This window comes from Gorilla gorilla, chromosome 3, assembly GCF_029281585.2.
Source record: "Gorilla gorilla gorilla isolate KB3781 chromosome 3, NHGRI_mGorGor1-v2.1_pri, whole genome shotgun sequence".
Taxonomy (NCBI): domain Eukaryota; kingdom Metazoa; phylum Chordata; class Mammalia; order Primates; family Hominidae; genus Gorilla; species Gorilla gorilla.
The window spans coordinates 175593558-175609904 of NC_073227.2; the positions used below are offsets into that span (position 1 = coordinate 175593558).

Below are 16347 nucleotides of genomic sequence, written 5' to 3' on the forward strand. Positions count from 1 at the left end.
GCTTTCCCCAGAACAAGCCAGCTTTAGTCCCCATTATTCGACAGTAGCAGAACATTCTTTGTCCCAGAACACACCGCACTTTCTTGTGCCTGGTTTCATCACTTTATGCCTCATCTCTTTTCCTTCTTTGTCCTCCTTCACTTCAAGGTAATCTCCAATGCCACTTACTCTATGAAGTCTTCCACAATCCTTCCTGAGAAAAATAAATGGTCCTATCCCTTCTGTTCCCCCAGCATTTCACCTGCACCTCTGTTACAGAATTTCTGTACTAAGCTACCAAACTGGAAGTCTTAGAGGATAGACACATCTTACTTGTCTATTTCCTGAACAGTATCTAGTGCAGAACTTTGTAGAACATACACTCAAAAACTGTTTTTGGAATAAACATACATAAATTAAGACTTCAAATCTTTTAATCTCAAATTATTAGTCACAGATATTAGTTTTTAAAGGACTAAAAAAAACTACTGCTCCTTCAAATGTCCTAATAATCGGTTTCATACATTTTTTTTTAAAAAGGGGGTTTTCTAATAAGACTGTCAAAATATTACATCTAGAATAGTTATGTTCAATAAACCTGCATTAACTTGATATCTGCATCTTCCTAGTATCACAAATTGTTTCAGAAATAAAAACACAGGGGTAGGGGACAGGGGACAGTTTATTGTAAAATATGAAGCAGCAACGATTGAAGCAAGTGAATTTCTCCTTTATATTCCCAGCCAGAGCACAAAATGACTGGATATCCTCATGAACGCCAAGCTTTTTTTTTTTTAATTAAAAAGAAAAAAAAAAGAGAGAGAAAAAATTCCACATTCATTAAAATCTCTTTCTCTTGATAATTTCTGGTTTCCAGCTGACTGGATGAGTTTCTTCTGTCTAAAAATAGAAAAGTGAGTTAAAGTATTATTAGTTTGCTTCATGTCTAATAGGCTTCCTTTCTAACAAAAATAAGGTATCTAACATTATTCATTGGCTTTATACACTTAGTTCTTTGACAATTTTAGGAAGAGTTGATAAACTTCTGGCATTATCCAAGTCTAATAACAGATGGATGGATTCATTATGTTTAGTTTGTAGTTTTCCATCTAAAATAACATTTCTACTTGGATATTCTACTAACACCAAAGCTTATGATTCTCGAATTAATTTACATAGCAATCTATTTATTTGCTGTTATTCTTGGTGCAACATTTCCCAGCAACTATAACAAAGAAAGTTGGGATAAAATTAAAGCCATCCATGGATTCACTGGCATCAGTGAAACAATATAGAAATATATAAATGGACACTATTCAAGAAGACAGATATCTTAAATACTATAAAGATTATTTTTCCTTCTGATAATTAAATGAGAATATGCTGCCAAATTGGTATAGCTGTTTTACTTAACGAATGTGAAACACAGAACTTACGGCTGTGTCATCCTCTCTGTATACTTTAATGGTTTTATCCGCTTCAGCTGTTAGTAATCGACTTTCAGACTGATCAAAAGCACAAGCAAATATTCCTGATTCACTGTCCAAAGACCCAGGTTGCACAGCTGCGTGAACTCTCTGAAAATTGTAGCCAGTTCTCCAGTCCCAAAGATGCATGGTGCCATTGTCAGCTTAAAGGGAAAAATCTAGTTACACCTGGTATCCCCTCAGCAGTACAGCTTGACAAACATTTATGAAGCATCATTAGCCCAAGCATGGGAATACTACGGTTATAAAAATACATAAGACACAGGCACTCCACCTTCTCTTAATATTGGTTTGTCTACTTTCATTTGTGCTGGGTTCAGAACTTATAGATCTTAAAAAGCACCTGAAAATCTGACATCCAATTCCAGAATAATAAACAAAATTTTAAGCAATTCCCAGCATAAATCCCCGAGATTCATTAGATGGGAACTCAAAGAGGACTAAGCTATGAAATATACTACATGTAATATGAATATGCATGAACACACATAATAACATGCAAATATGCCCTAACCAGGCAAGTGCTGCTGTAATACTTAAGTGTGACAGCTTAGAAGCATTACAAATGTTTATTCATAATTAAAAGAAAAAATAACAGACTAAACATATTTATTATAAAAATCTTATTTTACCTCCAGATACAAGCACTCCATCAGAATTTACCGTCAATGTGTTAATAATAGCATTATGACCGGAAAGATTTTGAATGAAACTTCCATCAGGGAATTTCCACTGCTTTATGTTATCTGGAGAACCAGATGCAAATGTGTAACTGAAATAATATTAAAAAGAATTAACGACAAAGTAAACCAAGTTAAATAAAGTGGTGGGTTTTAAAAAGTTTATTTCAGTTATATTTTGCATTGTATACTCAATGATTTATATATTCAGCAAAAGTCGTATCAAAATGTAAAAATATTAAGACATTTGTTCAAGGTTAAATCAGACCTTCACATTTTTAACAGTATATTTTAAGTCCCAGATTAATGTTTTGTTCTCCTTTCATTTCCTTAATGCTCTGCACTAAGCCAGAGCAATAAATGTGCAGAAGCCCTATTTCACATGAGGGGCAATGTGTTATGCAACTCTTTTGGAGGGAGGGAGAGCAAGACAGGACAGGAAGAAAGAGAGAAAAGGAATAGAGGGCAAGAGGAAGAGAGAGAACAGGAGGGAGGAGAGGCGAAATGGGAGTGAGAAAGATAAGCAAAGGAAGGAAGAAGAGAGGGGGGAAAGGGTACGGAGAGTAGAAGACAGAGAAGAGGAAAGGAAGGAGAGAAGAATCCAGAAAAGTGTCAGAGTGATCTGATACAACGAACAATAGTTGTGATATTATGCTCCACCTTTTTGGATACTCCGACTATAATGTTCACGGTTCTTATTATTTCTCTTTCTACATATATTAACTTCCTCCTTAAGAATTAAACTATTCAATGAATGTCTCAGTGTCCAAAATCATTTATGTCCAAAACATTAAGCCCAGCCACTAATATCTTTTATTTTGACATGCAGCATTTAATCATGATTTACATTGTCTCATTTGACATTATTTATTTGTTATCAAGTAGAAGGCTTTCCTCATGTTTTATAGGGCATGAAGCAAAACAGTGCATGAGGAAAATAAAATAAACACACGTTCCTATGCGGCACAGGCCTAGAAATGACAGCAGCTAAATGACTGCCAAAAGCAGTGCTAACACCACTAGCATTTCAGCATTATCTTAAGAACTGAAGAAAAACAAGAAGCTAATTAGGAAAATACACTTACTGTCTTGGATGTAAAACCACAGCCCTAACTGATTTTTTGTGATTTGTTAATGTCACTCTTGTTTTTCCAGCCACCAGATCCCATAATCGAATTGTAGTATCATGGCTTCCTGTAATGGAAACACATATATCCCTCAAAACATAGACCAGGAAAAATAATGCAAAAGTTAAATAAAATACAAAGCATTCTTCCAAAACACATATGTTCTAAATGAAAGTCATATCACATGCAAATTAGTCTTGGCTAATTTCTTCATAGTTCCAAATTTTTAGGTTGATTTTAATTCTTTAAAAAAATGCAATACAACAATTGATTCACTGTCAATTGAACAGCTAAAACAAATGCAAATAACAAATAAATATATAATTGTATACCCTAGTGAAAAGGAAAAAACTTCAATGATTTTTTTAAGTTAATAAAATACATCAGGCAAAGGAATTATTTTCTAGTATTAAAGATCCATTGTTACTAACTTTATTTAGAGCAAAGTAAGATTCATATCAGTTCTAAAGGTTACTAGTCTCAAGGTGTTTTGTCTTCTAACTTCAATTTCTTAGAAAAATAATTTTGACACTATAAAATAATACTTAATTGTTCATAACACAGTATTCTAGTCAGACATTACAGGATACTATGTATGGCATACTCTATGATATGTAAAAAGCATGAGGTAAAAACAGTGGAATGAAATTTCATTTGAATACATTTCAATTGTCCATGATTAAAATATGACACAGAAACACTGTAAACACAATACAGAGCAAGAGTCATCATGAATATTGAAAGTATATGTATAATAACATGGATTCTGACATGAATATTCTGTAAACTTGAAAAGTATCGATCATACCTGTAATAATTTGTGGTTCTGCAGCCTGACATCTCACTGTAGCAACTGCATTTGTATGTCCAGATAATGTGTGTACACTGGCTTTAGTTCTCACATCCCAAATCTATAAAAACACAATAGACACATTAGGAAAGAGAATAGGTATTCATTATCTCAAGAAGATAACTGGATCAATTCAAGGCTGAAAATTTACTACACAACTAGTGCCTGAATATAATAAAGAAAATGCTTAAGTGAAAGATAATGATTTACAAACTGGAGGACGAATATAAATAGGAGACAACTTGCAAGAATTCTAAAAAGCTAAAAGATCAGGGTACTGAAAATCTAAGAATGGGTATGATGGGACTACTTTTTAAGACTACTGAATGAAAGAACTAATGGACAATAGTTGTTACAGAATGGAACGTGAGAATATCACATTTCAGGGGCAGGGCACTAATAACACTAACATGGTGAGGCCATACAACTGAAGACTAAGGTGGAAAAAAATGCAAGTTAAGAAACTTAGGGACTAGGATATTGATGACTCAAGACAGCTATCTTTAATTCTCTATCAATCAATTGAAGACACTGAAACCAAACGTGCACCCTACAAGACGCAATATATTTACAGATAAATACACAACTCTATCCCATTTACCCGTGCAGTTGAATCTCGACTACAGGTTACCAACACATCGATTGTCGGGTGCAAATCCAAACCATACACTGCACTTAAATGTCCATGATAATGCCGTATAACCTAAAGACAAAGCAGGAAAGTTAAAACTTCTAGAATTAGAAAGATAAATAGTAGTTCACAATGTTTTAAATCCTTAACTCCAAACTTACCTTATTGTATTCGAGATCCCAGCATTTCACTTGCTTGTCTTCTCCACAAGAGAACAGGTATGGGCTCCTTGTGCTTACTATCACGCCCCGCACAGTACTAATATGCCCAGTCAATGACAGTTTTAATTTGCCACTAGCCAAGTCCCAGATCTGCAATCAAAGAATATTTATTTTTTTTCTTTCACTGGTTACTGCAAAACAAAATTTTAGAATCCTGATTATTAAAACTGAGCTTTCAAAGACAAAAGGAAAGAGATAACAAATACGTAAAAATAAAAAATTTTGCAAAATGACTCCCCTCCAAATAAAAGCAAGAAAAAAACTGGCATGCTCAAACTGGAAAAACATTTGCAATTAGATGACAAAAGGTTAACCTTCTTGTTATATAAATGATATCTTTGATAATAACAGTAAGAAAAGTATGGTATTAAATTAACTGAGGATGGCAACAACTTAAAGAAATCCTAAAAGCAGCAAATACAGATATGAAAAAGTTCACACTCATTAGAAATTTTATACAAAGTTTTTAAAAAAGATTAAGTATCCATTTTTGCTTACCATATTAGATATTTGTAAAGGAATGTACAACCAATGTGCTGAAAAGGATCCTCTCATACACTGCAAGTATCGATTCACCCATTTGGAAAGTAATTTGTACTTTGGGTATCAGCTTCAAAAATATTTGACCCATTTATTCCATTTATGGAACTCTACCATAACAAAATAATTTAAAATACAGAAAAAGTCTTATATACAAAACTTAACAGCATTACTTGTAATGGTGAAAATCAGACTAAAAACTCTACTGTCCAGTAATAGGAAAACAGATTATAGACTATCTAAATGATATAATATTATGCAACCACTTTAAAAGATGGTAAATTTTTCACAGGAATATGCCTTTGATACAACGTTAAGTGAAAAAAGCAAGATACAAAATTACATACTAAGAATGATTTTTTAAAAGATACACAAACAGGAAAAGAGCTTAGAAGTAAAGGTATTGATACTTACAGAAATAAATACTAAAACGAAACTTATCCAAATATCTAACAATGGTAGGATTATATACAGGTCTATGTACTTTCATAATTCTCTATATTTTCCACATTTTCTATGAATGAGCACGCTCTTAATTTTGTAACCAGTTGGAGAGAACAATGTAAGTATAAAGGAATTAGTGGTAGGTATTCAGTAGGTAAAGAAAAAGTGGTTTAAATAGCACTTTTCAAACAGATATTTATTTAGAACACTTATTAGTATAAATGATAAATTTTACTCCTTATTCAGGTCTAAAATAACAGAGGAACTGCAATAGCAATTCCTGCCACAGGAAATAATAACTGATTAAACTTACATGACAAACACAAAGTCATGTTTATTTTTTCTTCCTTCATTATTACCTTTATAGTTCTGTCAGCAGATCCAGTAACAAACCACTGATTTCCAGGTTCCACAGCAATACATCGAACCCAGCCAAGATGCCCACTGATAACCTGTATAAAACAAAGTAGAATGGGCAGGCCAACATAGAAGTTAAAATGTATTTAAGTTTAACTGCAGCCCAAGTTTGAATTGCCCTCCCATCTTCAAATCATAAATTTAAAAGATAATGACTATTATATTTTACAATAATATGAAATTATCTTCAGTGAGTTAATAGTTAACATAAATTGTGGCTCATCTATATAATGTATACTACTCAGTAATAAAAAAGGAATACATTATTAATACTTGCAACAACTTCAATGACTCACAAAGTATTAAGCTGTGTGAAGGAAGCCAGTCTCAAAAAGTACATATTGTATGATTCCATTTATATGACATAGTCAAAAAGACACAGCTAAACCAACCTAAGTGTCCATCATGAGGTGAATGGATAAATAAAATGTGGTACATACACACAATGGAATACTATTCAGCCATAAAAAAGAATGAAATTCTGTTATTTGCAACAACATGGATGGAACTGGAAGATACTATGTTAAGTGAAATAAGCCAGGCACAGAAAAACAAATATTGCGTGCTCTCTCTCATATATGGGAGCTAAAAAATAAATGATCTTCAGAGTTGAATGATGGCTACCAGAGGTTGGGAAGAATAGTGGGGAGGCAGAAGATAAAGAAGGGGTGGATCACGGGTACAAAAATAGTTAGATAAAGGGAGTAAGATTTAGTGTTTGGTAGCACTAGTTTGGTTAGCTAGTTTGGTAGCACTAGTTTGGCTAGTTAGCTTGGTAGCACAATAGGGTGACTACAGTTAAGAGTAATTTATTGTATATTTCAAAATAACTAGAAGAGTAAAATTGGAATGTTCCTAATACAAAGAAATAATATCCCAGTTACCGTGATTTGATCATTACACACTGTATGTTTTTCTTTGTTTTTTGTTTTGAGATAGGGTGTCACTCTGTTGCCCAGGCTGGAGTGCAGTGGCGTGATCTTGGCTCACTGCAACCTCCGCCTCCTGAGCCCAAGTGATCCTCCCACTTCAGCCTCTGGAGTAGCTGGGACTACAGGTGTGCGCCACTACACATAGCCAATTTTTGTATTTTTTTGTAGAGACGGGGTTTTGTTGTGTTGCCCAGGCTGGTACTGAACTCCTAGGCTCAAGAGATGCGCTTGCCTAGGCCTCCCAAAGCACTGGGATTATAGGCATGAGCCACCATGCCTGGCCTACACACTGTATGCTTGTATCAAATTCGATATGTAGCCCATAAATATGCACATCTATTATGTTAGCCATAAAAATTAAAAATAAATTAGAACTGAAATTATTGAAAAAAAATAAGACAACTATAGTGATAGAAAACAGATCAGTGATTGTCAGAGGTGAAGGAAAGTGTAACTACAAACGAATAGCACAAGGGTGTTTTTTGAGGTGGTGTAACATCTATATCCTAATTGTGGTAGTGGTTACCCAAATCAATACATCTATTACAATTCATTAGAGCTGTATGTCAAACAAAAAGCCTCTTACTGTACAATCATTTGAAAAATAAAATTTTTAAGATACATATTAAATTATGTATAGCTGTACATTTCCTACTATGTACATTTTCTTTTTTAAAATTTTCTGTTTTTAATTTTTGTGGGTACACGGTAGAAATGTATTTATGGAGTACATGAGATATTTTGGTATAGGCAAGCAATGCAAAATAAACAGTATGGAACACTTCACGAATCTGTGTTATCCTTGTGGAAGGGCCATGCTCATCTTCTCCGTACCATTCCAATTTTAGTGTATGTGCTGCTGAAGTCAGCATGCATGTCCATTTTCTTTGAGATGATACACTCTGAATCATTTTCATTTATTGTAGTTGAAAGAGTAACTGGTAGGCCCAAAGAAATTTCTTTATATGGTGTTTTTCCCCTTCACCTTCAAACTAAATACTTCGAACACTTTTTCTAAATTTATTTAGTCTGCCATCCATATTTAGTAGCTTTATCTTGACATTTCATACTATTTTATATAAAAGTATAACTTTTACTTAAGGAAGTCACCTTCCCAAGAGATCTTTTAAGATACTCCCTATGACTCTTCTCAATCCACCTCAGATCGCTCTACCAGCTTTTCATATTCACTCTTTTTCCTCCTTATTCTATTCTTCAGTGCTTGTCAACTACAAAGCAATCATGGTTCACATAATAAAATAAATGCAGAGTCACTCACCCTGTAGAGTTTCCACGGTGGGTGCCACTGGGGTTTTGGCATTGTAGGGGCTTTTTTAGCCATCAGTGCAGAGTTCTTGGTATTGCCAGTCTCCATGACAATCTAGACATAGAAGAGACATTATTATTATTAAAGACATCATACCTAAGGCTTCATGATATCAATTCAGAAATGGAAATGGAAAGAGGGAACTTACAAAAGAATTTTTCCATAAATGAAGAAATAAAATTTTCTGTATGTTAACTTAAAAAAGCAATTATAAAATCACAGACAGGCAGAACATTAGACTTAAGAGCACACATCACTGTGTACGGGTTCAAAACCCAGCCTGGCCAATTACTAGCTGTTTGACATTAGGTAAAAATCATGTAACCTCTATGTGGCTCACCTGTAAAATGGGAAGAATAGTGCCTATTTCATAGGGTTACTACAAAGATTTAAAAAGTAGTAAATGCTCCATGTAAGCTCCCAATATTAAAGTCATTTTAAGTGTATTAATGCCACTGCCTTTCATTGTCATATTTTAACATTATTGGTTTAATATAGCAAAGACTGACAGTTCCTTCTATTTATCTTCTAAAACAATATTTAAATACTATTTTAACAGGTATACTGCCTGATATACCATCTATTGTTAGCAGTCATCTAGTCATCCAAAACATAAATAAGCCCATAAAGTTCCTGCCCTCAAGAAGCTTAAATTATACCCTCATAAGGAGGGTAGAGAGCCTGGACAGAAGATGTGCTCTGAATGGAATAAAGGAGGAAAGGAGATGTGGCGGTTACACATTCATTCACTTCATAAAGTCAAATCAATTGCATAATGAGCTGAGAAGCAAAACCAGCACTTATTTCAAGTGGCAGCATATTTATTATGCTGCAGATAAATCAATAAAATAACTATAGAAAATAATTCAACAACTATTTCTACCATACTAATACCAGTTGCCATTTACTTACAAACAGATAAACTTATTTCTAAATGCTCATTTATAAGACTAGTTGTACAGCCCATGAATAGTACAACACTAACAGCACTCAAGATAACTGTACACACCAACTTAAAATTTAATTTAAAAAAAAGACTTTCATATTCAATACATACTAACACAAGTTTCAGAAAAACTCTCCTTGCATTTTTAATAGTGGGCAATAAATACCAACATCACATTATCTTTATCAAAATATATATTACACACAATGTACAAGTAGACAAATAACAGAATTAAATTCCAAAAAATACGTTAATTTACTACCAACTTGAGTTTTAGGGCTATGAAATATGAATGACTAGCTCAGGCTGCTATTTATATTAATAATCCCAAAGAAGAGGGAAATAAGGCAACATGTTCCAAAAGTTAGACACCTGCTATTTGATGCAGAAAAACTTACTGAATTCATCGCTGTAGGCTGTGGACGGTCAGAAGCCCCAGGATGTCGGTATTCACTTCCACTAGGTGCAGTACGATTTGCATCAGCCCTGAGGCAAAAGAAATAATATATTCAAAGTAATTAATGCCTCCAGTCATGTATTCTGCAAAACTAACCCTTTATTTTAAATTGTTATTAAGTCCTGATAAAGGAAAATGTCATATAATAGTTATAAAGAAATTTTAAAAAGAAAAAATGTGAACAGTGAAATATGCTTTTAAGATCTTTGTAATTAAAATATTTCATACTTGGTCTGTGAAGGTAATGCCACCGCTAAGGACTGTGCAGCTGATTCACTTGGCATTCTCTGGATCTTAGTATCTGCTGTCAAAGCAACCCCTATTAAAATGAAAAATCAACTTCTTTTAGTAGCTGTGTATTATTCATTTACATGCACTTAAAATAAAATGATGAAGGAAAACATACACCAAATGTTTACTATCTCCAAGCAGTGATATTATACAAATTTGATTAAGTTTTGCTCATCTTTGTTTTTAATGTCTACAATAAATACTGCTTAATAACACGTAACTCAAATTTGATTTGATCACAGCCCACATGGTATTAAACCAGCCCAGAATAGTAAAGTTAATTTCCATTACATTTGGGTATTAGTTTCAAGTCAGTATTAAGCAGTTCCTCAAATACTAACAGAATGTTTCCAAGAGTGGATGTAACTTACTAAAACTAGAAACACCCAATTTCCCTGTACTTTCTTTACATACTAAGCCTTTTGTCCTCTACCCTGTATACTGGCCACTCCATCTGTGGACCAATGCCTTAATACAGACAGAGGACATGTTTCTCAGATACTGCTTCTAACATTTCCATCATTTTTACAAGCTTAGTGATATTTACATGTCTGCCTAAACCACCAGATAATAAATAACTAGGCCTGCAACAGTTTTACTGTCTTTGAATTCCTAGCACATTGCCTGAAAAATTATACGTACTTAAGAATGTTTGCTGAATGAAGGCGTATGAGTATTCATTAACACCTACAAAGCTATGCATGGATGCTTGGCTATTGAGCTTATCTTGCATTTTATAGGCAACAAGAATCTCATTATTGGCTCGTTAGTGAAAATATATGTGACATTTTCAAGACATTTTCAATATATAACAGCTCACTAACCAGGTCCTGGTGGGTATGGATGTGTACCTGCCACAAAGTATTCAACTTCTTGTCCTAGAAAAAACACAAAAAAAATCAACAGTAGTGAATTTACCTTATACAAAAGTTATCATCTCTTTAAATGTATCAAGTAATATTAAATTTTCAACTGGATCTATCAAATTTTCTCAACTAAAGTCAAGCCTCAGAAATAAGGTAAGTTGATCACTTTTGCTTTGATCTCTGTAAACCATGTCCTTGACCATTTGCTATATAGCGATGGTATACAAAGAAGCCCTCCTATCAAGTGACAATCCACTCTGGTATTTCTTCCAAGCAAATGGTTTCCTGTGGAATCTTGAATTCTCTTTACTTATTAAGATTTCAGTATTTAATTTCATCTTTCTGAATTACAGACAAGATAGATGGTATCCTCACAGGTTAAGAATATTCTCCAATTTTTTCCTTTAATCTCTACTGTGACCTTCTCCACATTCTAAGAATCTCTGCCATCATTATACTACCATTTTTATTTCCTATAAGAAAAAAGTCATCAACAGTATTCCCATGAGGATCAAAACTTCCATTATAATACAGGTACGGCCATTAAATACTGTATGACCACAATAAGTCCTGCCAGGAGGGGCAAAAATAACACATTTTATTTTTCTGTTTTTAAAATTCACATATAAGTCTGACATTTCTGATAATACCATACTCACCTTGATTGGCAGGGTACTGTTTATGAACATATGAATCCGTTGCATTCTGAGGACCCTTCTCTTTAAGATTTTCTTTTGAAGTAGGCATATGCAACACAGGACCATACTCATTACGAAGCTTGATTGCCATTTTTCGTTTGTGACTATTTAGAAATTATAAACATAAGAACGTATCCATAAATACTTTAAAACAAACACTTAGCTTAAGTTCGCCCATTCACGTAGAAAAGGTTTCTAGTATGATTTTAAGTAGTATTTAAAAGAATCTAAAATTTCCAAGTGCATTTCCCCACCATATCTGTTCTTTTGCTTACATTCGACCAGACAGCATTCATTAAACCTACATAATATTTTAGTTTGTTACCTAATAAATAGAAAACCTTTTATGATAAATTGTCAAGGGTCTGACTGAAAGATATACAGAAACTAACATACCCTTTAAGAAACCTCAAAGTCAATATACTTTCCTTCAAAATATATAGTAAAAACTCTATAGCAACCTTTACTAGATGTATCCAAATAGGTTAGGTAGAATAATCAAAGTACTTAATTGGTTCAATATCTTAAAAAGAAATGCACTTGTATTACTTTTAAAAATAGTCTACTTTATAAATTAAATATAAATGCTTGTTTGAGGAGTTAAGTAGATTTTAAAAAGGCAAAGGACAAAGAAGGAACACTGCACATAATGCAATCCCAGACTGGAGCTGGATATGTAGAACCAAAAATATGCCACCACTCAAAAATTTTCATCATACTAACGAGAAAAGATGGGAGTAGAGGTACTGGCCAGGTACAATTTCAGCTCAGCAAGGCTCTGAGAGCAGCGGGAAGCTGAAAGCACATACAAAGTGATTGATTATAAAATAAAATACCTAAAAGGGACTCTCTTAATTACTGGGTATTTGTAAAATGCAATTAATTAATGGAACTTTTACTGTAAAAGGCCAAAAAAAAAGTTAAATCAGCTTAAATTATGCCAAAACACCACTCATTATTGAATAATTAGCCCATGACTAGCTTATCTTTAAAGGACTCCCTCTCCCTGCTCTCTTCCCCCAGTATTAGAATGTTAAGTATTTTAGCAATTGAAAAAAAAAAAAACTACACCAACCTCTCTTCATCTAAAGGCACAGGTTTTCCATTATCAGCTACAAACATGTCATGGGTCCTCTTCAATGACCTGAACACAAGGGTGTGTACAGAATGTTTCTGTACCTCCTAAAAAAAAAGAATGTAATTACACACCTATCTACAAATTACACAAATCATAACCTAAAGTCAGATTGATTATACACTTCACGTGTTTAAATATGTAAAAAGCTTTATACCACTCACCATAGCTACTTGTTGCAAGCTACAGGAGTCAAGTTCAGAGAAGAGGAGGAAGCTCCTCTTTGGCTAGAACCTCAGGTTTAGCAACTGAGTGATGCCGGAGTTTAACTTATTCAATAAATATTTACTGAGCTCCTACTGTGTGTCTGGCAGGTATTGTGCTAGAATCTCACAACAGAATGATAAAAAGGTGGTCATGGTCCCTGTGCTCAAGAGGAAACAGACAAATAAAAAGTAAAATAATTCCACATTTTGATAAGTGCTATGAAGGCAACAAGCAAGGCGCTGAGTCAGGGAACGAAGGACTAAGTATAATTGTGAAAGATTTCACTAAAGTGATATTTAAGCAGAAAGGGAGTTAGCCTTGCACAAAACAGAGGTAAGAACGAACCAGGCTGATGGAAATGTCATGTAAAAAAAAGTTCAGTTAACTGAAATAATACAAGGAGCGCAGTACAGCTGTGTATGGTGGATGAGATGGTGCTTTGTAGTTGCAAGAGTAGACAAGGTCCAGATTAGGTAAGGTCTTTTAGACTATTACAACAGCCTATATTTTGTTCTAGCAACATAGGGTCAGTAAAGGGTTTTAAACAAGAAAGGTATGAACAACTTACGTTTTAAACAGAACAACTTATAGAACAAAATGGAAGCAAGGAAACCAACCAACGGGGAGCTAATGCACCAGTCCAGGTGAAAAATGATGTTGGTCTCAATTAAGGTGGACTGCAGCGGATATGGAGAAGAGTGAATGGAATCAATAAACATGTGGGGTAAGATGGACAAGACCAGCTAACAGCGTTGGCTGTTCATGCCAGGGAAAGATGTAAAGAGTGGCAAGTTTTTCTGGGGGTAGAGGTGAAATAAGAGACGACCTGAACGCAAGATAGAGAAGACTACCAATCTTTTAGGGCACAGAATCACTGACACTGCCCCGAGGGCGGCAAGTACCAGTGGTCGAACACCAACAGAGGCCCCGCCTCCGAGGACAGTTTCCAGCTCCCAAGAGTCAAACGAGGACTGGACGAATTATCTCAGGCTTCGCGCCCAGGCTGAACCTCCGACTCGGGTTCTCATCCGGCTTCTACCCCTTCCCCGAAAACCCGAAGAAGAGACCACCCGGCCTTGGCCAAATAGCTCCCCTCGTAGCCTCTTTTCTCTCTGGACTCCAAGTACTCTCAATCCCCCACGCGCACTGCCAAAAAAACAGTCCAGAGACAAACGACTCTTGAGAGCCCCAGTGTCACTTTACCTCGACCATGATGCTACCGTGTATCCCACCTCCGGCAGGAAAGAAACTCTAATCACTAACACAGTATCCGCCGCCACAGCTGTGCAGCACCTTCCGGAATTGGGCGCCCAGGCGGCGGATGTGATGCAAGCTCTGCGCACGCGCGCTAGTCTCCCTCGGCCATCTAGGATCAGGAGGCGGGTCTCCCTCCTCGGTACCGCCTCTAGGGCGGAGTCTCGAGGCTGAAAGCCGGAGACTCCTGGAAGGGCGTGGGTGGAGGGTTTCACTCGTCCCTCCGAAGAAATCTTAGAATTATGTTTTCTGCCTTAGTTGGGGTCCTGGTTGTTCGTGCTGTATTCCCCGGAAGCTTAACGCTTTTTATTCAGAGAACCTAAGCGTCTGGAGAGCAAACTCCCGTGGGCTCTATCTAAGGCACTTCCACTACCTTGATCTCTTTGGAGGTCGCCTGCGTGCTTTGTGTCTCCTGGTTCTAATCCTGGCGAGAAGCACTTGGACACTTGTAGGCTTAACTCCTGAAAACAATTTCGCTTAAACAGTCCAGTAAACACTTGTTAAGTGAACGTTGAGGAATAGCTGTTTTAATTTGGAAAATTTTGACATGTAGATATAACAAAACCCCATATTTATTTTCTGCTAAGATTTTTTTTTTTTTATTTCTCAAAACTGCATAGCTCTTGGCCATTTCCTAGTTGCCTGCTGATTATTGTGGCTTCAACAATGCCAGGGTACAGCTTTTCAAAGCTGGTAGAAGAAAGACACAATTGGAGACTTTAGCCATTTTTATTTATACATATCCTTGTGCCAAGTATTGGTATTTTTGCTTTCTACCCTGGTAAAATCTGTGGTTTGTGATCAACCCTACCCAATTATTTTTCTATGTAAAAAAAAAAAAAAAATGGATGGACTTAGGCATTTACAAACTTAATAGACAAACATTTTACTGGCCCTGTTTCAGTTTCACTAATCCTGTCCCGAGAGCATACTGCTTACACTTTGAGAGGGGGAAAAAATCTAGCAAAAGAATAGCAATATAAATCAACCCTCACTTGGAAATTCATTAAAAACATTAAGGTCATGGGTTTTTGTTTGAGACAGAGTTTCGCTCTTGTCGCCCAGGCTGGAGTGCCATGGCGCAATCTTGGCTCACTGCAACCTCAGCATCCCAGGTTCAAGCTATTCTCCTGCCTCAGCCTCTGGAGTAGCTGGGATTACAGGCGCCCGCCACCATGCCCGGCTAATTTTTGTATTTTTAGTAAAGACAGGGTTTCACCATGTTGGCCAGGCTGGTCTTGAACTCCTGACCTCAGGTGATCCGCCTGCCTCGGCCTCCCAAAGTGCTAGGATTACAGGCATGAGCCACCGAGCCCAGCCTTAAGGTCATGTTTTCACTTGAAGATACAACATCTCTGAATTTAACTGTGAGTTTGGCCTAAGAATTGATTTTCTGTAAAGGTGGCAGGTGATGGTATTTCCTTGCAAGAAAATACCATAATTATAAAATATATACTTGATGAACTAAATAATGTACTCACCTATTAATAATAACTATAGAAAATAACATGATTTGAAATGACAATAAAACCATAGGCCTAAGCAAGACTAATATATATGGCAATATATTAATTGTCTAGTTGGACCTATTAACTTTTTACATGTTTAATCATCCCGGAGACATTAATTTAATTTCTCAATAACAACATGGTAATGATTGAGGTAAATTGCCTCGAATTTGCTCCTTTTAAAACACTGTCGTGAATTTATAGAATTATGTCATCCACTTGAAAGTTTACAATATTTTAGATAAATATAGAACTCAAGCGACCCTATTATTTAGTTCAGGGATTCATGAATTATGTATATTGTAGGAAAATTTTGTATTTATATGGGAATATGTTTTATTTTCTGGAGA

The 16347-nt window shown here is 35.4% G+C and overlaps 1 protein-coding gene and 1 non-coding gene across 2 annotated transcripts; both read right to left on the bottom strand.

Moving 5' to 3' along the window:
* Positions 1-643: 643 nt before the first annotated feature.
* On the bottom strand, positions 644-14884 carry PLRG1 (pleiotropic regulator 1). Its single transcript, XM_004040529.4, has 15 exons — positions 14439-14884; positions 12969-13075; positions 11855-11997; positions 11154-11207; positions 10267-10357; positions 9980-10067; positions 8588-8689; positions 6319-6411; positions 4916-5065; positions 4725-4826; positions 4082-4184; positions 3232-3340; positions 2099-2238; positions 1416-1609; positions 644-879 (listed from the first exon to the last, which is right to left on the bottom strand). The coding sequence occupies exons 1-15, from the start codon at positions 14445-14447 to the stop codon at positions 820-822; spliced, it is 1545 nt and encodes a 514-aa protein (XP_004040577.1). The 5' UTR covers positions 14448-14884; the 3' UTR covers positions 644-819.
* On the bottom strand, positions 8076-8180 carry LOC115934418 (U6 spliceosomal RNA). Its single transcript, XR_004070223.1, has one exon. It is a non-coding gene; the product is annotated as a U6 spliceosomal RNA (small nuclear RNA).
* Positions 14885-16347: the final 1463 nt, after the last annotated feature.